This window comes from Galleria mellonella, unplaced genomic scaffold, assembly GCF_026898425.1.
Source record: "Galleria mellonella isolate WM207_F2 unplaced genomic scaffold, CSIRO_AGI_GalMel_v1 utg1053, whole genome shotgun sequence".
Taxonomy (NCBI): Eukaryota; Metazoa; Arthropoda; class Insecta; order Lepidoptera; family Pyralidae; genus Galleria; species Galleria mellonella.
The window spans coordinates 974,860-996,250 of NW_026441968.1; the positions used below are offsets into that span (position 1 = coordinate 974,860).

Below are 21,391 nucleotides of genomic sequence, written 5' to 3' on the forward strand. Positions count from 1 at the left end.
ATCTCCATTCATTCTTGCTTGATAAATTTCTGTCGTAATTCTTCTTTCATCCGACCTCTCCAAATGGCCAAACCATCTAAGGTTTATGTATACATAATATTCAAGCTTTTAGAAACTATCCAAGTAAGTTTGGGTTGTATGATTATATAATAAGAAATTGTCTAAATAACAAATTGTATAAAAGAACAAGAAATTGCCCAGAAAGAATGATAAAATAAAAACTGTAAATCACACAGAATCAATGAATCATTGAATTAGAGTTGAATAAAGTAACTAAATATAAATAGACAACAATCGATGTCAAATTTTTTGTATACAGGTATATAGTAGTATAATAATAGTACAACTCTCTTGTTCGTAAAAACTGAAATATGCAAGTATATTCTAACTATTAAACTTACTTTGATCTAAAACAAGGAAGTTACAAGAGAACAGTTCGATAGTCAAAATAGGTTTATAAGCTGTTTGAGGTTTATATGAATAAGGGGTTAACAAAATTTATTATAATATGTAGTTGCTTCAAAAAGGTAACTCATATAATTTTCAGGTTACGTGAATACGAGGCCACTGCCATCTCTTATAAGGTAGTGATTATTTAATAATGTATTGGTTTTGTGGTCTGTGGTCGGCGTGTAGGTTTGTCGAGTGTCAGTATTTCGGTATTTCAAGTGTCACTACAATCATTATAAATATTATTGTCTAAATTAAAAATTATATTAAAATATTTCATTGAGGTAATTGTTTTTGTTTTGATTATTATCAATCGAGACACATTTTGAAATTGTGTCGCTATTTATTTTTATATTAAGTAAACTTGCAAGGCACTTTTGTTAGCAGGTAAAATATTATTTATTTTGATTTAAGACATGGATAGTAGTTAAATTTCCTTGTCTAGAATGTAAAATTTACAGAAATTACATAAAACATTAAATAGGTAATTTTGATTGTCTGATTACTATATCATTCCTTAGTACTTGCGAGCTCGACGTCTTTGTAATAAGCTATACTTACAATGTTGTTTTTTACTCACTTTATTTTAATTTCGTCTGAATTTATATAATAGTCGGTGTCGTAATTAGGCGACGAAGGGAACTGTGGTTGGCAAATGCCCTGCCAAGCGTGGCAATTACTACTGCTGGCTAAATTCCCCCAATGGTCTTAAGGAACGATCTTGTAAAAACAATTCAATGATGTCTATCTCATTTATTCTAAACCTGGATTCCAGGAGACAAGTGGCTGGTGTTGTGTCTCAGTATGCTGTACCTGGCGAAGGGACTCTTCCACAAAGTGGTGCCTGTAGATCAACAGTTGGATATTGACTATGCTAGGATATTCAGGTGGGTCATTTTTAATAGGTAGAAATACAATTGTATCTCCGACTGCGCTACCGGTATATGCTGGTGTGACACCAGAGAGTGATGATAGACGAGGTTGTAATGACAGGTCAGATGGCCCAGCGTGATGAATTCTACAAGGATTAACTAGGATCGTTTCTAGGGGGAACCACGTTGATATTGATATAAAAGGATATATTTCTAGGACAGTGGCATTTAGACCCCATTATAAACATTCGCATTATTTCGTTTGTAATGGATAAACTCAAAAAATATGTAACTGATCTAAAAAATTCTTTCACCTGTAGAAAGTCACACTGTCGATGAGTAACTTGGATTGTCTTATTTTAAAAAAATAAATGTGTGAAGAAGAAGAAAGCGGATATGTATATATATATATATATATATATATTATTATTTAATGAGACATTGTACAAGTGAACTACCAAATATTGACTACAATACGGTAAAGGTGGGTATGTCTGTCCCACTTTTATTTTTACCGTCAAATATCTATGTGTTTGCACATGATCTTGTTTTGGTGTGAAGGATGTCAACATGACAGTGAAATTCCAGGGTACGAAGGCAAAAAAGGAGGGAGACCTATGTTCAGCAATGGACAGATAATGGCTGAGATGATGGTGACAATAGAATTGAATATATTCATGAATACAGCGGGTCTACTATATGTCATGTTTCTTGTAAATAAATAAATAAATACTATGAAATGAAATTCCGAAATTTCGGACTCAACTTCGTGTTTTTGTCCATACCAAAATGGGATCAATAAATGGAGTTTAACATTTTGTTCGTCATACATCCTATCATAAAAGTCCAAAGGAACAATATTTTAACATTTTTAATATTTCCAAATGGCATGTATTATGAAATTTTAACATCAAATTTGTGTTTCGTTTGGCTCCGAAATATCGGAAAACATTTCATGATAGACCCTCAGATCGTTGTATATATCATGTGACAAATGATATAAAACGTCTAGAATTGAGTTGATTCAGAAACTTTGTTTCCTCAATTTCCCTCGACTAAGAATTAATCTCTGAAGATTATTATGCAATGTGTCCACTGTTGGACCCTGACAAATAAAATAGCCATATGTTCTACTACAATAGATTTGACATTTCTTCTTCTAAATATAAATATACATTAACTAATTACAATAACATATATATTTGATTATGCATACATAATTTCAATTTTATATAATATTATTCTTATAGTTGCACCATGAAGGTCAACATAATATAGTAAATAATATATAAAACCTTGCAGAATGTCATCATCAGAACACTTGTTCCGAGTGCCACAGTTGTACACTGCCTCCCGAACTATGAATCTTAGGCGACCCGGAGGAGGCTCCAATATTCCTAAGTGAATGGATGGTGAGTAATAGAAATTGTTACCACGGTTCTCCATATGAGTTGGAGCTAGTTGTGCTTTTTTTATTGGATCACAATGTAATGGTAACCCAATCTGCAAATCAATCTACCAGAGGGAGACTTTGTACAAAAGTCGTTTGTTTGGTTACCTTTGTCCCATTCGTGTTTCTACCGTGAAGTAGTCGTGTTTGCATGGCTGAGTTTCGGTTTGAAAGGTGGGATATGACGTGAATTTACTGGATACAGAGGAATAACACCTGAGTCCTCAGGAATGGCAACGCATGGGGGTATCATGGGCGAAACAGTATACTCTGTTATGTCTATAGGCGACGATTACCATTTTCCATCAGATGGGCCGTCAGCTTGTTTGCCATTCTAGGTTGTATAAAAAAAAAGTATAGTATACTATCAGTATACTGGTATGAACTGATGATATGTAAGACGAACGATAGGTAGGAATGGAAATAGGTCAGTGGGCCCATCCTGACAAATTTATCAATAACAATAATTCGGAATCGGGCGAGGATCGCTGCGGTGCGGTAGACGGGTAGCCCGACGATAATAATGAACTATGACAGTTTCATTGTTCGATCAATCACGACGAAAATTGATGGCAGAGGGAGAAATTTACAAAAATATTTTTACTATTTCATTATCATTATAACTGTTCAGTAATCATTCATTCTGACTCGTTCGTTCGAGCTCTCTCGCTCCAGCCACTCAGCACGTATAACACGTCGTCACTTTATATATAGTTTAAAATAATAAATAGCATTTGGCGTTCCATTGTTTCTGCCTACCCTAATGGGAGACAGGCGTGACAGATATGTATGTAAAATAATAAGTATTCAATATTACTAAGTACCTTTGGACTTTACATCCACTACAACCTGCATACCATAATAAGGTATATAAATACTATACAATTACTACACGAGAAGGTTATTTTCACCGCCCCCCATCTACCTTTCAACATTATCTAGATAAACCGCTCGAAGGTATTCCAAATGTCGCAGTATATTTTGATGATATTGTCATAATTGGTAAAAATCACTGAAATCATATTAGCATACGCTAGTTGCCAAAATTTAGAAATTAGTTTAAAAATATAGCTTGGTATCTATTTTACCCCAAAAATATATTATTTTAAGAAAAATAAGCCATTTTACTTAGAAATTTAGCGTTTTTAAAAATGAATTCTAAATTGACATCGTAAAAGGCCAAAACTGTCATGGCGTCTTAAATGACGTCACGCCTCGCAAAACATTCGTGTTTGTTTATAACCTCAATTATTTTTATTAGGAAATAATGAATCCCTAATATTATAAATACTCTGCAATGCCCCAATGTAAAAGTACAACGATAAAACCACCGAATAAATTATTCATATACGTTCCTAACAATAAGCAAATACGTAAAAAGTGGTTAGAAATAGCAAGGAGGCAAGATGCTTCTAATATATCAAGTGACTCAACACTTTATTTCTGTAAAGATCATTTTGATGTAAGTATTAAGCCAATTTAATGTATCTATTAAATAAAGGTAAATATAAAGTAAAAGTAATGAATTTAGCAAAATCTAACATATAAAAGCATACCCTTATAGGTTAGGTAACCATAAGTTATAAAATGATAGGACTACTGCTATTTGCATTGGTGAAACCTGATTCCATGGCGAACTATACTTGTCTTTCGAGATTAAATTTAAAATACACTGTATCGATCTAACAATTATTGCTGAAAACGAAAAATTTATCAAATAATCTATTCATACGAAAAATTTATATATAATCTATTCATGTATACGAAAATGCCAGTAACATGAGGCGTGACGTCACGCTTCTCTGATTGGTGTTCAATGTCACGTGATTTTGTGCATTTTATTTTTCCGTAAATATTGGTAATCCTTAATTATTTTAATGAAAAAAGTGTTTTTATTTGGTTACTATATAACATGATTAATCATAAGAAACCCTATGCCAGTCGATTTATTCTTAGTGGAAACAAGCCTATTCTGACCATAGTACTTGGAAAGCGAGAAAAGGATACTGTTCTGGATTACTGTTCGCCAAAAATGAACGAATGTTATAGTTTTTACTACTCTTTTCTAAATTTGTCTTCTTAACCCTTAAATACCTGAAGTTGCAAATTTGATACCGAGGTTATAAATCGCATTGGGCGTATACAATCGATTTTATTTTAATATTTGACTGTTTACATGTTACCAAATGTTTTTTCAAAATAAATATATAAAAATATCGTTTTGATTTTTTTACTATTTGTCTCCATTAGTAAACACAGTAAGGGGTACACTTATATATATTTTTTATTTGATTTAAAAAATCAGGCTATTAAGGGTTAAGGACAAAGATTTGTCTCTGAAAAGTGTAAAATGAATGATATTATAAGAGTGGAGGTTGAGGGCAACACTAGCAATCTTAGTGACCGCGCGTCCCGCGCCGCTAACGACGTCACGTAGTCACGGTCGGACAGTCAGTAGTCAGTCTACAGCGTACGGCTTGCAGTGCGCACACGTGCATTTCGGTATACGGTGTAGTGACGTCACCCTGATAGTAATAGTGATACCCTCTTACGTGCAATTGACTGAAGTAATTGTTATTGGCCAAAGACGCCACTTCCCACACCCGGCACAGTCCCAGGACTCGTGAAGAGTGCTAACCGGTAAGTTTTCTATTCTATTTCAACGTTTGCGTTGCAGTTGTACGAAGTCGTCCTTCATTCGTTGTACCTCAAGGGTCTATTCTGGGGCCATTCCTATTTTTTAGTTTATATTGATGATTTCGCTTTTGCCATGCGACATGCAGGATAGATGCGGCGTAGTATTGTTCGCAGATGACACTTCACTTGATTTTTAAAGTTGACGCATTGGTCTAAAATTATGACGATGCAAATAGTGCTTTGCTGCGCCTCTTGTATTGGTTCAATTTGGCTCAGTGTTCATCGAGACTGTCAGATTAGTTTATTTTCGTTACTTTCATTGTCAAATAATATAATTATTAGGGTACGAGTAGTTAATTTTAAACCTTTCTTTGCGTTAATGATAGATTATACTATTTTAAATAGATAGATAGTTATACTAATAGTAATACTCTCATTACAGTATGTTGCTAGTTTAATCGACTTGTTATCAAATAAATTTATTATAATGTTCTTTTTTTTTTGCAGTGTATAAATTCCATCGATCCATAGAGCTACAACATCCATAAGAGCTACCGACATGGATAAAGAGTAAGTATCAAAAAGTTTTTATTGCAATATATTAATATACTATGTAAACAGTGAAGCTGTATAATTAGTGTTGACTTTTTTCAAGTAATGACATTTTCAGGATCTAATAGAGATCTCGCTTTGTGCATACAATTTTAACCATTAATATGACATATATAACAACGAATGGACAAAACAGTCCTAACAACACGAGCATAATACTTTATTTTTATTTGTTTCAGAATAAAATTAGAAGCAGACAGGTTCGTGTACCATGATAGTCTAAAAGATGAAGACCGGAAGAAAAGAAAGACGCACAAGAAAAGTAGACGGGAGTCTGTCGATGAGTACGAGAAAGACTATAAGTCAAGAAGCAGTAGCAATGGTAGAAGAAGTCACACGAAGAAGTCTCATGATAAAGACCATTCATTAGACGAATTAATGAAGCGGAAAGAACTATTAGAAGCATGTCTAGTAGCTTATAAGTCTGATAAAAGTGATGGTGAAACGGAACAGCCATCACATAAGAAGAAAAAAGATCGTGATTATGAGTACAGACGGAGCAATAAACACATGTCTATTAAAGACAGATCATCAGAACGCGATAGATACAAGTGTAAACGATATGGGGAAGATTTAAGACAAATCATAAATAGAGAGCGTAGGAAGGAAATGGAAAAAGAGAGGGAGTACCGTGAAAGAAAAGAAACGGAACGAAATCGCGAGAGAGACGTGGAGAGGCGATCTATAGAGATGAAGAGGAAAGAACGGGAGCCTCGAACACGTCAGACGCGAGACCGGTCGCCGATAGTGCGTCGTGATCGCGAACGCTCACGTGATAGAAACCACAGGCGAACCCACAAACATCAGGTAGGGTCGATTTTTAATTAGCAGTGAAATTTTTAAAATAAAATTTACAATACATGTAAAAATGTGAAAGCTAAAATATACATACTATATTTCAGAATTCAATCAATGAAGTGGCACAAATAGTTCCATGTTCAAGTGACGAAGAATCAAATTTGGTAATAAATACAGATGATGATGAAGAGATAGAGGAGCAGATTATCGAAAAGAGAAGAGAAGAGAGGGAACGACTAATAAAGGTAAGTACTGTTGATACAAGTGATATAGATGTTTAAATTGAAGTCTATCATTATATGTTACAAGTCATTAATTTCTTTGTTCTATTATTTTAGAAGCTCCGTGGTATCAACAATGGCCCATTGGAACAACAACAACAGCAGGTGGCAGTCTCCACCTCACCGGATGTAAAGCCGGACAATATGAACTCTGACATTAAACAGGATAAATGTGAAACAAAAGGAGAAAGTGACCAAGATGAGACCACGAATTCAGACTCCAAGAGCGATGTAAGCGGGCTGGCCGGGAATATAGACAATGAGTCCAAAACTAACATCAAATTGGAGAAGTCAGTGAAGAGCAAGTCGTGGGACATGTTCGCTGATCAGGACAGCTTCAGTGTTGATGTAAGTATTGTTTATAATATTAATTCCAGATCATCTCTCTTTCTCTTTTGATAGTAACAAGACACTTTACAACCGAGCACAGAAAGAAGGATGTGATAGATTCGGTTGTTTTGTTTTTTATTTTAACGAATGTCACTGTCATTTCTAAACTGATTTAAAAAATCCTTTTTTTTTTATTTGAAAGGAAGTTGGATTAAAGCTTTCATTGTAATTACAGACGTCTACAGCTGGAAAACCAAGAAGTGACAATGCATTAGAGAACCCTTCATTGATAGACAATTGGGATGATGCCGAAGGGTACTACAGGTATGTAAGATTTTTGTTCTATTAGTGCAATAGAAAATAACTTTTGACACACAATTTGCCATATATTTAATGAATTATAACAAATACATGAATATTCCCTTGATAACAGCTAGACATAACGAGACAGGACCGAGAACGAACCATGATATATAGTCAGAGTGTGGCATTAATATACTATGTTTTATGTACAGGGTGCGAATCGGCGAGAGTCTGGACGAGCGGTACAATGTGTACGGTTACACCGGCCAAGGGGTGTTCTCTAACGTGGTGCGGGCGCGGGACCAACGCGCCAACTGCGATGTGGCCGTCAAGATCATCAGGAACAATGCCATGATGTAAGTATACTTTCTCAACTACTTTCAGAGTTTCGCAATTTTTACTTTTATTTGGTAGACAGACAGACAGACTAAATATTTAACATGTTCAGACATCGTGAAATAGTTAATGTTTACATTCATTTCCACCACCCACCACTTGTATATAATTCGACTTATTAAACGATCCATTCCATCCGCAGGCACAAAACCGGCCTCCGTGAGATAGAAATTCTGAAGCGTTTGAACGACGCCGACCCCCACGACAAGTTCCACTGTTTGCGCCTGTCCCGGCATTTCTTCCACAAGCAGCACTTGTGCATGGTGATGGAGCCTCTGTCCATGAACCTCAGGGAGGTGCTGAAGAAGTACGGCAAGAACAGCGGAATACACATCAAGGCGGTCAGATGTTATACGATGCAAATGTTGTCGGCGCTCGAACTGTTGAAGAAAACTGGCATTTTACACGCCGGTAAGTTATCATACTTGAATTATTAACTTTTCAACGATGAAATTATAATTTATTTCCGATAACGCTTATAAAGCTCCTTTGCTCTTATTATGTTATGTTATAATGCAATTATTGATTTTTTGTTCACAGACATCAAACCGGACAATATACTCGTTGATGATAGTAAGCTAACGCTTAAACTATGCGACTTCGGTTCCGCGTCGTGTGTAACGGAAAACGAAATCACACCATACCTGGTCTCGAGATTCTACCGGGCGCCAGAGATCATCCTCGGCTCCGCCTACGATCACGGCATAGACATGTGGTCCACGGCGTGCACTGTATACGAACTGTCCACCGGCAAAATAATGTTCAGTGGGAAATCCAACAATGAGATGCTAAAATGTTTCATGGACCTGAAAGGAAAGATACCAAATAAAATCATAAAGAGGGGACACTTCAAGGGGCAACACTTTGATGCAAATTGCAACTTTTTGTATCGTGAGCTGGACAAAGTGACCGAACGGGTAAGTAGTATATTTACTTGTTATAATATAGATTTGGTTTCTGATGGATGAAAGTGAACCAGTCATAGGTGAGGGAGGATAAAGTAAGATCAGTTATGAAAAAATGCTTTTGATAAGTTTATTCAATTGGAATGTCGTGAGGTTTCATGTCTACTATTTTTTATAACCGCGTTTATCTTTCCCTTCGCAGGAGAAAGTGGTGGTGATGTCAAATATAAAGGCGACGAGACACTTACAATCGGAGCTGGCCCCGCCGCACGATCGTCTCCCCCAGCAGGAGGCCAAGAAGATAACGCAACTCGGAGACTTGCTCGAGCGAATGCTGACGCTCGACCCTGCCAAGCGCGCCTCCGTAGACCACTGTCTCGCGCATCCCTTCATCCAGGAGAAGATATAGTTTGTAGCCCACGACCGCTATAGAGCGGTGCCATAGACAACCTGTGTTACATTCAATGTATTTTTTTATTCAACTATCGTGATGTTTTTGGTCATGTATAAATAGTGTAATAGTTTAGCTAGTTTTTATAACAAATGGTTCGTTTGTCATATTGTATTAATCTAGAACAGAGCTGTCCAAACTAGATAGGATCTAGGGCCTATTCCTTTTTCATTAATTTTACAATTTTGTCAATATAAACATCAATATCGGTAGTAACTAGAAAAAATTGGGGGCCGCATGTAGCCCGCGGGCCACGGTTTGGACAGCTCTGGTCTAGAATTCTTCAAACACTGTTTCATTTAATTACATTGATATAAGTTCATGTTTAAAAGTAACTTTAACCTTGGAAATGTGTAAAATCAATACACCTGTTATTTAGTTATTAAATTACTTAATAAATTATTAAGATATATACATTTGTTTTAATTCACTCGGAAACCTAGTCACCTCACACCAAACAAATTGAGCCAATACAGATTAGTTTAGGTAGGTTTTTAAAAAGAAACTATTTTCACTGGAAACATTTATTTCAGTATATTCAGGATAATCATTAAAGGTAATTGACTCTTAAAAGGCTCTTTATATTACATATTAACTTAAAAATAGCTAGATTCTATTAACAGTCAAGGGAAAGCAAAAATGCTAAGTTTAAGCTGGCTAGGCACCAATATAGGGATATATATATATATATATATATATATATATATATATATATATATATATATCGGTATACACTGGCGGAGCACCAGAGGGGTGATAAGTGAGGATGAAAAGGCAGGTCAGTTAGCTCATCGTGACGAATTCAACGATATATAATAAGTCACGACGGTTTATATATAGGTATTGATAGCAATGGGGACTAAATAAGAAGATTTTAAGTAGTATTTTTAGTAAATCTTCAGGAATACAATTATGAAGAGCGCGTACAATGTTTTTCTTTAGCTCTTATTGAAACCCCTCGTAATTGTCTTCTGTTTACAGACATTATTTAATTACAGTTTAGATTTATCCGACGCGAATAACGACTAAAGAGCTAAAAAAATTTACCCAATACTGTACCTATTATTTTTAAATGCTTCTAGAACAGCTCGAAAACAGCAAGGTGTCGAGCGAGGATGGATTTTCATCAGAACTTCTGTGAGACAAATCTCAAAACAAAATTAAAAGTTTAAATATAGAACTAAAAAAACAATCGCTTATAATCGGTAAATATCTTATTTCTTTTTTCCTTTCTTATGGCACGGCACAAAGTGCATCCGCCAAAAAGAAAGTTTGGGAAACAGCATTTTTATTAAAAGAATCTTCAATTTTAAACATAAATATGACTATAATTAACTTTATTTTTAAAGAATTCGCGCCATGTGTTAGTGTTGCAAGTATCAATTTCTTTTTGTTATTTGACAGATTGCTTTCAAAATCGAGATTTGAACATTTCAAATATGGATTCGATGTCGGAATTAATCAAAATGACCGTTATTTTAATTGTCATTACCGATTATCAATCTTAGCTTTATAACCTAAATTTTGTTATTGTTTAAAGCAATATGGAAAAATAATGAACGTCCATCTACCGCATTCTTATTCTTTGCCTACGCATTATTCTTAATAAATAAATAAATAATATAATTTGTGCGAGAATATAAGTGGACTGTATGTACGATAAGTTTTTTAAAAGATCTGAGAATGCGAAAACCGACAAATTGTTTTAAAAGTATTTAATAGAAATCTATCTAAAGTGAACATAATTAAATATATAAATAAAGTTAAATATTATAAGGGATTATATAATCCTAATAATATTTTATGTTACAACCGTCACCTATTTACCTTAATCTAAAGTAATCTATACAATCTAAGGTTTATACATACATACATATCTGTCACGCCATGCCTGTCTCCCATTAGGGTAAGCAGAAACAATGGAACGTCAAATGCTTCGATCCTAACAAACCTCTTTAGCTTTTTCCACATTCATCAATCTTTTCATACACGCTCGCCGTTTACGAGTACTTTTAATTTGTTCCTTCTTCAGCACGTCGCCTATTAGGTCGACGTACATCCGTCTAGGGCGGCTCGTATCGACATCTCCATTCATTCTTGCTTGATAAATTTCTGTCGTAATTCTTCTTTCATCCGACCTCTCCAAATGGCCAAACCATCTAAGGTTTATGTATACATAATATTCAAGCTTTTAGAAACTATCCAAGTAAGTTTGGGTTGTATGATTATATAATAAGAAATTGTCTAAATAACAAATTGTATAAAAGAACAAGAAATTGCCCAGAAAGAATGATAAAATAAAAACTGTAAATCACACAGAATCAATGAATCATTGAATTAGAGTTGAATAAAGTAACTAAATATAAATAGACAACAATCGATGTCAAATTTTTTGTATACAGGTATATAGTAGTATAATAATAGTACAACTCTCTTGTTCGTAAAAACTGAAATATGCAAGTATATTCTAACTATTAAACTTACTTTGATCTAAAACAAGGAAGTTACAAGAGAACAGTTCGATAGTCAAAATAGGTTTATAAGCTGTTTGAGGTTTATATGAATAAGGGGTTAACAAAATTTATTATAATATGTAGTTGCTTCAAAAAGGTAACTCATATAATTTTCAGGTTACGTGAATACGAGGCCACTGCCATCTCTTATAAGGTAGTGATTATTTAATAATGTATTGGTTTTGTGGTCTGTGGTCGGCGTGTAGGTTTGTCGAGTGTCAGTATTTCGGTATTTCAAGTGTCACTACAATCATTATAAATATTATTGTCTAAATTAAAAATTATATTAAAATATTTCATTGAGGTAATTGTTTTTGTTTTGATTATTATCAATCGAGACACATTTTGAAATTGTGTCGCTATTTATTTTTATATTAAGTAAACTTGCAAGGCACTTTTGTTAGCAGGTAAAATATTATTTATTTTGATTTAAGACATGGATAGTAGTTAAATTTCCTTGTCTAGAATGTAAAATTTACAGAAATTACATAAAACATTAAATAGGTAATTTTGATTGTCTGATTACTATATCATTCCTTAGTACTTGCGAGCTCGACGTCTTTGTAATAAGCTATACTTACAATGTTGTTTTTTACTCACTTTATTTTAATTTCGTCTGAATTTATATAAAAGTCGGTCTTTATTTTCATACTAAAATTACGAAAAAAAAATTCAAATATAGTAATTTTCGCGAAATTATGGGGGTGTAATCAATTGATTACACTGACCACCTCTATGTATGAAATATTTCCAAACACGCTTTTTCGACGCACCGCAGCTGTTTTTAATTTTAGTAGGATAGTGTCCAACTTCATCTTAGGAAAGACCACAGACTATTGATGCAGCCTGACGCGATCTCTTTGATCACCTTGGCGTAAATAATATCGTGATGTGACGACGAAACATGAGTTGAATCGTTACTCATCACATGTAATCGCCAGGCATTAGCATTAAGTCTAACATGTAAGTGAACAACACCCACCACCACTTTTTTATTCTATATAATAAAACAGACTGGTGCTCATCCACACCTCCCATATTTTTGTTCTAAATTCGACACCCAATGGTTTAAGGTTACTATGATAATGAGTTCACCTGTTTTGTCAAAAATAACAATTCTAAGCCTAAGAATTTTTCTAAATATTATGTCTGAAATTCTATATATCAATTATATCATCCAATTATTCATAAATAGTACTCTTCCTGTCATGGACTTCAATAATAATATAAACGGCAAAGAGTATGTAGGGGAACACTTTCGCTAGATCGGGTTCGAATTCAGTGCCAATCCACTTCAAATTCGAGCCCGTAGTGAATCTGGTGATTCTTTTTGACACCAGCGGTTTTTCATCACTATTGTCGTACGAGCTGTGTCTCACGTGGGACATGCCATATCCTCATCTGTACATCAGGTGGGATGATGGCGAATGGCTCTTGTTTTATTTTAGTTACAAGTAATGATTGGGACGTATTTTTATCTAATGAAATTCCTTATAAACATTAAGAAAATAATTAAAATAATGAACTTACCTCCACAGTGTGATACAACTTCAACTTACACTTTTTATCATAAAAAATCACACTGTATTCGTCAATACACTTGAACAGTTGATTGATATATATAATCTACGCGATCTGTAACTGGCACTTAAATATATGCCTGTACTCAATCGAGTACAGTGACTTCTAATGGGTTAATTTCGTCTGAATTTATATAATAGTCGGTGTCGTAATTAGGCGACGAAGGGAACTGTGGTTGGCAAATGCCCTGCCAAGCGTGGCAATTACTACTGCTGGCTAAATTCCCCCAATGGTCTTAAGGAACGATCTTGTAAAAACAATTCAATGATGTCTATCTCATTTATTCTAAACCTGGATTCCAGGAGACAAGTGGCTGGTGTTGTGTCTCAGTATGCTGTACCTGGCGAAGGGACTCTTCCACAAAGTGGTGCCTGTAGATCAACAGTTGGATATTGACTATGCTAGGATATTCAGGTGGGTCATTTTTAATAGGTAGAAATACAATTGTATCTCCGACTGCGCTACCGGTATATGCTGGTGTGACACCAGAGAGTGATGATAGACGAGGTTGTAATGACAGGTCAGATGGCCCAGCGTGATGAATTCTACAAGGATTAACTAGGATCGTTTCTAGGGGGAACCACGTTGATATTGATATAAAAGGATATATTTCTAGGACAGTGGCATTTAGACCCCATTATAAACATTCGCATTATTTCGTTTGTAATGGATAAACTCAAAAAATATGTAACTGATCTAAAAAATTCTTTCACCTGTAGAAAGTCACACTGTCGATGAGTAACTTGGATTGTCTTATTTTAAAAAAATAAATGTGTGAAGAAGAAGAAAGCGGATATGTATATATATATATATATATATATATATATTATTTAATGAGACATTGTACAAGTGAACTACCAAATATTGACTACAATACGGTAAAGGTGGGTATGTCTGTCCCACTTTTATTTTTACCGTCAAATATCTATGTGTTTGCACATGATCTTGTTTTGGTGTGAAGGATGTCAACATGACAGTGAAATTCCAGGGTACGAAGGCAAAAAAGGAGGGAGACCTATGTTCAGCAATGGACAGATAATGGCTGAGATGATGGTGACAATAGAATTGAATATATTCATGAATACAGCGGGTCTACTATATGTCATGTTTCTTGTAAATAAATAAATAAATACTATGAAATGAAATTCCGAAATTTCGGACTCAACTTCGTGTTTTTGTCCATACCAAAATGGGATCAATAAATGGAGTTTAACATTTTGTTCGTCATACATCCTATCATAAAAGTCCAAAGGAACAATATTTTAACATTTTTAATATTTCCAAATGGCATGTATTATGAAATTTTAACATCAAATTTGTGTTTCGTTTGGCTCCGAAATATCGGAAAACATTTCATGATAGACCCTCAGATCGTTGTATATATCATGTGACAAATGATATAAAACGTCTAGAATTGAGTTGATTCAGAAACTTTGTTTCCTCAATTTCGCTCGACTAAGAATTAATCTCTGAAGATTATTATGCAATGTGTCCACTGTTGGACCCTGACAAATAAAATAGCCATATGTTCTACTACAATAGATTTGACATTTCTTCTTCTAAATATAAATATACATTAACTAATTACAATAACATATATATTTGATTATGCATACATAATTTCAATTTTATATAATATTATTCTTATAGTTGCACCATGAAGGTCAACATAATATAGTAAATAATATATAAAACCTTGCAGAATGTCATCATCAGAACACTTGTTCCGAGTGCCACAGTTGTACACTGCCTCCCGAACTATGAATCTTAGGCGACCCGGAGGAGGCTCCAATATTCCTAAGTGAATGGATGGTGAGTAATAGAAATTGTTACCACGGTTCTCCATATGAGTTGGAGCTAGTTGTGCTTTTTTTATTGGATCACAATGTAATGGTAACCCAATCTGCAAATCAATCTACCAGAGGGAGACTTTGTACAAAAGTCGTTTGTTTGGTTACCTTTGTCCCATTCGTGTTTCTACCGTGAAGTAGTCGTGTTTGCATGGCTGAGTTTCGGTTTGAAAGGTGGGATATGACGTGAATTTACTGGATACAGAGGAATAACACCTGAGTCCTCAGGAATGGCAACGCATGGGGGTATCATGGGCGAAACAGTATACTCTGTTATGTCTATAGGCGACGATTACCATTTTCCATCAGATGGGCCGTCAGCTTGTTTGCCATTCTAGGTTGTATAAAAAAAAAGTATAGTATACTATCAGTATACTGGTATGAACTGATGATATGTAAGACGAACGATAGGTAGGAATGGAAATAGGTCAGTGGGCCCATCCTGACAAATTTATCAATAACAATAATTCGGAATCGGGCGAGGATCGCTGCGGTGCGGTAGACGGGTAGCCCGACGATAATAATGAACTATGACAGTTTCATTGTTCGATCAATCACGACGAAAATTGATGGCAGAGGGAGAAATTTACAAAAATATTTTTACTATTTCATTATCATTATAACTGTTCAGTAATCATTCATTCTGACTCGTTCGTTCGAGCTCTCTCGCTCCAGCCACTCAGCACGTATAACACGTCGTCACTTTATATATAGTTTAAAATAATAAATAGCATTTGGCGTTCCATTGTTTCTGCCTACCCTAATGGGAGACAGGCGTGACAGATATGTATGTAAAATAATAAGTATTCAATATTACTAAGTACCTTTGGACTTTACATCCACTACAACCTGCATACCATAATAAGGTATATAAATACTATACAATTACTACACGAGAAGGTTATTTTCACCGCCCCCCATCTACCTTTCAACATTATCTAGATAAACCGCTCGAAGGTATTCCAAATGTCGCAGTATATTTTGATGATATTGTCATAATTGGTAAAAATCACTGAAATCATATTAGCATACGCTAGTTGCCAAAATTTAGAAATTAGTTTAAAAATATAGCTTGGTATCTATTTTACCCCAAAAATATATTATTTTAAGAAAAATAAGCCATTTTACTTAGAAATTTAGCGTTTTTAAAAATGAATTCTAAATTGACATCGTAAAAGGCCAAAACTGTCATGGCGTCTTAAATGACGTCACGCCTCGCAAAACATTCGTGTTTGTTTATAACCTCAATTATTTTTATTAGGAAATAATGAATCCCTAATATTATAAATACTCTGCAATGCCCCAATGTAAAAGTACAACGATAAAACCACCGAATAAATTATTCATATACGTTCCTAACAATAAGCAAATACGTAAAAAGTGGTTAGAAATAGCAAGGAGGCAAGATGCTTCTAATATATCAAGTGACTCAACACTTTATTTCTGTAAAGATCATTTTGATGTAAGTATTAAGCCAATTTAATGTATCTATTAAATAAAGGTAAATATAAAGTAAAAGTAATGAATTTAGCAAAATCTAACATATAAAAGCATACCCTTATAGGTTAGGTAACCATAAGTTATAAAATGATAGGACTACTGCTATTTGCATTGGTGAAACCTGATTCCATGGCGAACTATACTTGTCTTTCGAGATTAAATTTAAAATACACTGTATCGATCTAACAATTATTGCTGAAAACGAAAAATTTATCAAATAATCTATTCACTGTATACGAAAATGCCAGTAACATGAGGCGTGACGTCACGCTTCTCTGATTGGTGTTCAATGTCACGTGATTTTGTGCATTTTATTTTTCCGTAAATATTGGTAATCCTTAATTATTTTAATGAAAAAAGTGTTTTTATTTGGTTACTATATAACATGATTAATCATAAGAAACCCTATGCCAGTCGATTTATTCTTAGTGGAAACAAGCCTATTCTGACCATAGTACTTGGAAAGCGAGAAAAGGATACTGTTCTGGATTACTGTTCGCCAAAAATGAACGAATGTTATAGTTTTTACTACTCTTTTCTAAATTTGTCTTCTTAACCCTTAAATACCTGAAGTTGCAAATTTGATACCGAGGTTATAAATCGCATTGGGCGTATACAATCGATTTTATTTTAATATTTGACTGTTTACATGTTACCAAATGTTTTTTCAAAATAAATATATAAAAATATCGTTTTGATTTTTTTACTATTTGTCTCCATTAGTAAACACAGTAAGGGGTACACTTATATATATTTTTTATTTGATTTAAAAAATCAGGCTATTAAGGGTTAAGGACAAAGATTTGTCTCTGAAAAGTGTAAAATGAATGATATTATAAGAGTGGAGGTTGAGGGCAACACTAGCAATCTTAGTGACCGCGCGTCCCGCGCCGCTAACGACGTCACGTAGTCACGGTCGGACAGTCAGTAGTCAGTCTACAGCGTACGGCTTGCAGTGCGCACACGTGCATTTCGGTATACGGTGTAGTGACGTCACCCTGATAGTAATAGTGATACCCTCTTACGTGCAATTGACTGAAGTAATTGTTATTGGCCAAAGACGCCACTTCCCACACCCGGCACAGTCCCAGGACTCGTGAAGAGTGCTAACCGGTAAGTTTTCTATTCTATTTCAACGTTTGCGTTGCAGTTGTACGAAGTCGTCCTTCATTCGTTGTACCTCAAGGGTCTATTCTGGGGCCATTCCTATTTTTTAGTTTATATTGATGATTTCGCTTTTGCCATGCGACATGCAGGATAGATGCGGCGTAGTATTGTTCGCAGATGACACTTCACTTGATTTTTAAAGTTGACGCATTGGTCTAAAATTATGACGATGCAAATAGTGCTTTGCTGCGCCTCTTGTATTGGTTCAATTTGGCTCAGTGTTCATCGAGACTGTCAGATTAGTTTATTTTCGTTACTTTCATTGTCAAATAATATAATTATTAGGGTACGAGTAGTTAATTTTAAACCTTTCTTTGCGTTAATGATAGATTATACTATTTTAAATAGATAGATAGTTATACTAATAGTAATACTCTCATTACAGTATGTTGCTAGTTTAATCGACTTGTTATCAAATAAATTTATTATAATGTTCTTTTTTTTTTTGCAGTGTATAAATTCCATCGATCCATAGAGCTACAACATCCATAAGAGCTACCGACATGGATAAAGAGTAAGTATCAAAAAGTTTTTATTGCAATATATTAATATACTATGTAAACAGTGAAGCTGTATAATTAGTGTTGACTTTTTTCAAGTAATGACATTTTCAGGATCTAATAGAGATCTCGCTTTGTGCATACAATTTTAACCATTAATATGACATATATAACAACGAATGGACAAAACAGTCCTAACAACACGAGCATAATACTTTATTTTTATTTGTTTCAGAATAAAATTAGAAGCAGACAGGTTCGTGTACCATGATAGTCTAAAAGATGAAGACCGGAAGAAAAGAAAGACGCACAAGAAAAGTAGACGGGAGTCTGTCGATGAGTACGAGAAAGACTATAAGTCAAGAAGCAGTAGCAATGGTAGAAGAAGTCACACGAAGAAGTCTCATGATAAAGACCATTCATTAGACGAATTAATGAAGCGGAAAGAACTATTAGAAGCATGTCTAGTAGCTTATAAGTCTGATAAAAGTGATGGTGAAACGGAACAGCCATCACATAAGAAGAAAAAAGATCGTGATTATGAGTACAGACGGAGCAATAAACACATGTCTATTAAAGACAGATCATCAGAACGCGATAGATACAAGTGTAAACGATATGGGGAAGATTTAAGACAAATCATAAATAGAGAGCGTAGGAAGGAAATGGAAAAAGAGAGGGAGTACCGTGAAAGAAAAGAAACGGAACGAAATCGCGAGAGAGACGTGGAGAGGCGATCTATAGAGATGAAGAGGAAAGAACGGGAGCCTCGAACACGTCAGACGCGAGACCGGTCGCCGATAGTGCGTCGTGATCGCGAACGCTCACGTGATAGAAACCACAGGCGAACCCACAAACATCAGGTAGGGTCGATTTTTAATTAGCAGTGAAATTTTTAAAATAAAATTTACAATACATGTAAAAATGTGAAAGCTAAAATATACATACTATATTTCAGAATTCAATCAATGAAGTGGCACAAATAGTTCCATGTTCAAGTGACGAAGAATCAAATTTGGTAATAAATACAGATGATGATGAAGAGATAGAGGAGCAGATTATCGAAAAGAGAAGAGAAGAGAGGGAACGACTAATAAAGGTAAGTACTGTTGATACAAGTGATATAGATGTTTAAATTGAAGTCTATCATTATATGTTACAAGTCATTAATTTCTTTGTTCTATTATTTTAGAAGCTCCGTGGTATCAACAATGGCCCATTGGAACAACAACAACAGCAGGTGGCAGTCTCCACCTCACCGGATGTAAAGCCGGACAATATGAACTCTGACATTAAACAGGATAAATGTGAAACAAAAGGAGAAAGTGACCAAGATGAGACCACGAATTCAGACTCCAAGAGCGATGTAAGCGGGCTGGCCGGGAATATAGACAATGAGTCCAAAACTAACATCAAATTGGAGAAGTCAGTGAAGAGCAAGTCGTGGGACATGTTCGCTGATCAGGACAGCTTCAGTGTTGATGTAAGTATTGTTTATAATATTAATTCCAGATCATCTCTCTTTCTCTTTTGATAGTAACAAGACACTTTACAACCGAGCACAGAAAGAAGGATGTGATAGATTCGGTTGTTTTGTTTTTTATTTTAACGAATGTCACTGTCATTTCTAAACTGATTTAAAAAATCCTTTTTTTTTTAGTTGAAAGGAAGTTGGATTAAAGCTTTCATTGTAATTACAGACGTCTACAGCTGGAAAACCAAGAAGTGACAATGCATTAGAGAACCCTTCATTGATAGACAATTGGGATGATGCCGAAGGGTACTACAGGTATGTAAGATTTTTGTTCTATTAGTGCAATAGAAAATAACTTTTGACACACAATTTGCCATATATTTAATGAATTATAACAAATACATGAATATTCCCTTGATAACAGCTAGACATAACGAGACAGGACCGAGAACGAACCATGATATATAGTCAGAGTGTGGCATTAATATACTATGTTTTATGTACAGGGTGCGAATCGGCGAGAGTCTGGACGAGCGGTACAATGTGTACGGTTACACCGGCCAAGGGGTGTTCTCTAACGTGGTGCGGGCGCGGGACCAACGCGCCAACTGCGATGTGGCCGTCAAGATCATCAGGAACAATGCCATGATGTAAGTATACTTTCTCAACTACTTTCAGAGTTTCGCATTTTTACTTTTATTTGGTAGACAGACAGACAGACTAAATATTTAACATGTTCAGACATCGTGAAATAGTTAATGTTTACATTCATTTCCACCACCCACCACTTGTATATAATTCGACTTATTAAACGATCCATTCCATCCGCAGGCACAAAACCGGCCTCCGTGAGATAGAAATTCTGAAGCGTTTGAACGACGCCGACCCCCACGACAAGTTCCACTGTTTGCGCCTGTCCCGGCATTTCTTCCACAAGCAGCACTTGTGCATGGTGATGGAGCCTCTGTCCATGAACCTCAGGGAGGTGCTGAAGAAGTACGGCAAGAACAGCGGAATACACATCAAGGCGGTCAGATGTATAAAAGAACAAGAAATTGCCCAGAAAGAATGATAAAATAAAAACTGTAAATCACACAGAATCAATGAATCATTGAATTAGAGTTGAATAAAGTAACTAAATATAAATAGACAACAATCGATGTCAAATTTTTTGTATACAGGTATATAGTAGTATAATAATAGTACAACTCTCTTGTTCGTAAAAACTGAAATATGCAAGTATATTCTAACTATTAAACTTACTTTGATCTAAAACAAGGAAGTTACAAGAGAACAGTTCGATAGTCAAAATAGGTTTATA

General features: G+C 34.9%; 2 protein-coding genes across 3 annotated transcripts; both read left to right on the top strand.

Annotated features, from left to right (window-relative positions):
* The first annotated feature begins 647 nt into the window (after positions 1 to 647).
* On the top strand, positions 648 to 9,897 carry LOC113520053 (serine/threonine-protein kinase PRP4 homolog). Of its 2 annotated transcripts, none has more exons than XM_052903467.1 (12): positions 648 to 734; positions 1,226 to 1,337; positions 2,625 to 2,734; positions 5,917 to 5,979; positions 6,201 to 6,828; positions 6,924 to 7,064; positions 7,158 to 7,448; positions 7,666 to 7,754; positions 7,946 to 8,089; positions 8,272 to 8,540; positions 8,670 to 9,046; positions 9,237 to 9,897. In XM_052903467.1, the coding sequence occupies exons 4-12, from the start codon at positions 5,969 to 5,971 to the stop codon at positions 9,441 to 9,443; spliced, it is 2,157 nt and encodes a 718-aa protein (XP_052759427.1). In that variant the 5' UTR covers positions 648 to 734; positions 1,226 to 1,337; positions 2,625 to 2,734; positions 5,917 to 5,968; the 3' UTR covers positions 9,444 to 9,897. The 2 variants fall into 2 exon arrangements, with proteins under 2 accessions (XP_052759427.1, XP_026761115.2); XM_026905314.3 differs by having other exon boundaries at positions 698 to 837.
* Positions 9,898 to 12,273: 2,376 nt separating this feature from the next.
* LOC128202528 (serine/threonine-protein kinase PRP4 homolog) lies at positions 12,274 to 21,142 on the top strand. Its single transcript, XM_052903229.1, has 10 exons — positions 12,274 to 12,302; positions 13,882 to 13,993; positions 15,282 to 15,391; positions 18,548 to 18,610; positions 18,832 to 19,459; positions 19,555 to 19,695; positions 19,789 to 20,079; positions 20,297 to 20,385; positions 20,577 to 20,720; positions 20,902 to 21,142. Exons 4-10 carry the CDS (start codon positions 18,600 to 18,602, stop codon positions 21,140 to 21,142), a joined length of 1,545 nt encoding a protein of 514 aa, XP_052759189.1. The 5' UTR covers positions 12,274 to 12,302; positions 13,882 to 13,993; positions 15,282 to 15,391; positions 18,548 to 18,599.
* Positions 21,143 to 21,391: the final 249 nt, after the last annotated feature.

Bases quoted from the DNA above. Each gene is read 5' to 3' on its own strand.
- LOC128202528 (XM_052903229.1), top strand. The intron at 19,460-19,554 runs GTAGGGTCGATT...ACTATATTTCAG, and splicing joins GGCGAACCCACAAACATCAG to AATTCAATCAATGAAGTGGC. The intron at 20,386-20,576 runs GTATGTAAGATT...TTTTATGTACAG, and splicing joins GATGCCGAAGGGTACTACAG to GGTGCGAATCGGCGAGAGTC.
- LOC113520053 (XM_052903467.1), top strand. The intron at 7,065-7,157 runs GTAAGTACTGTT...CTATTATTTTAG, and splicing joins AGAGGGAACGACTAATAAAG to AAGCTCCGTGGTATCAACAA. The intron at 9,047-9,236 runs GTAAGTAGTATA...TTCCCTTCGCAG, and splicing joins TGGACAAAGTGACCGAACGG to GAGAAAGTGGTGGTGATGTC.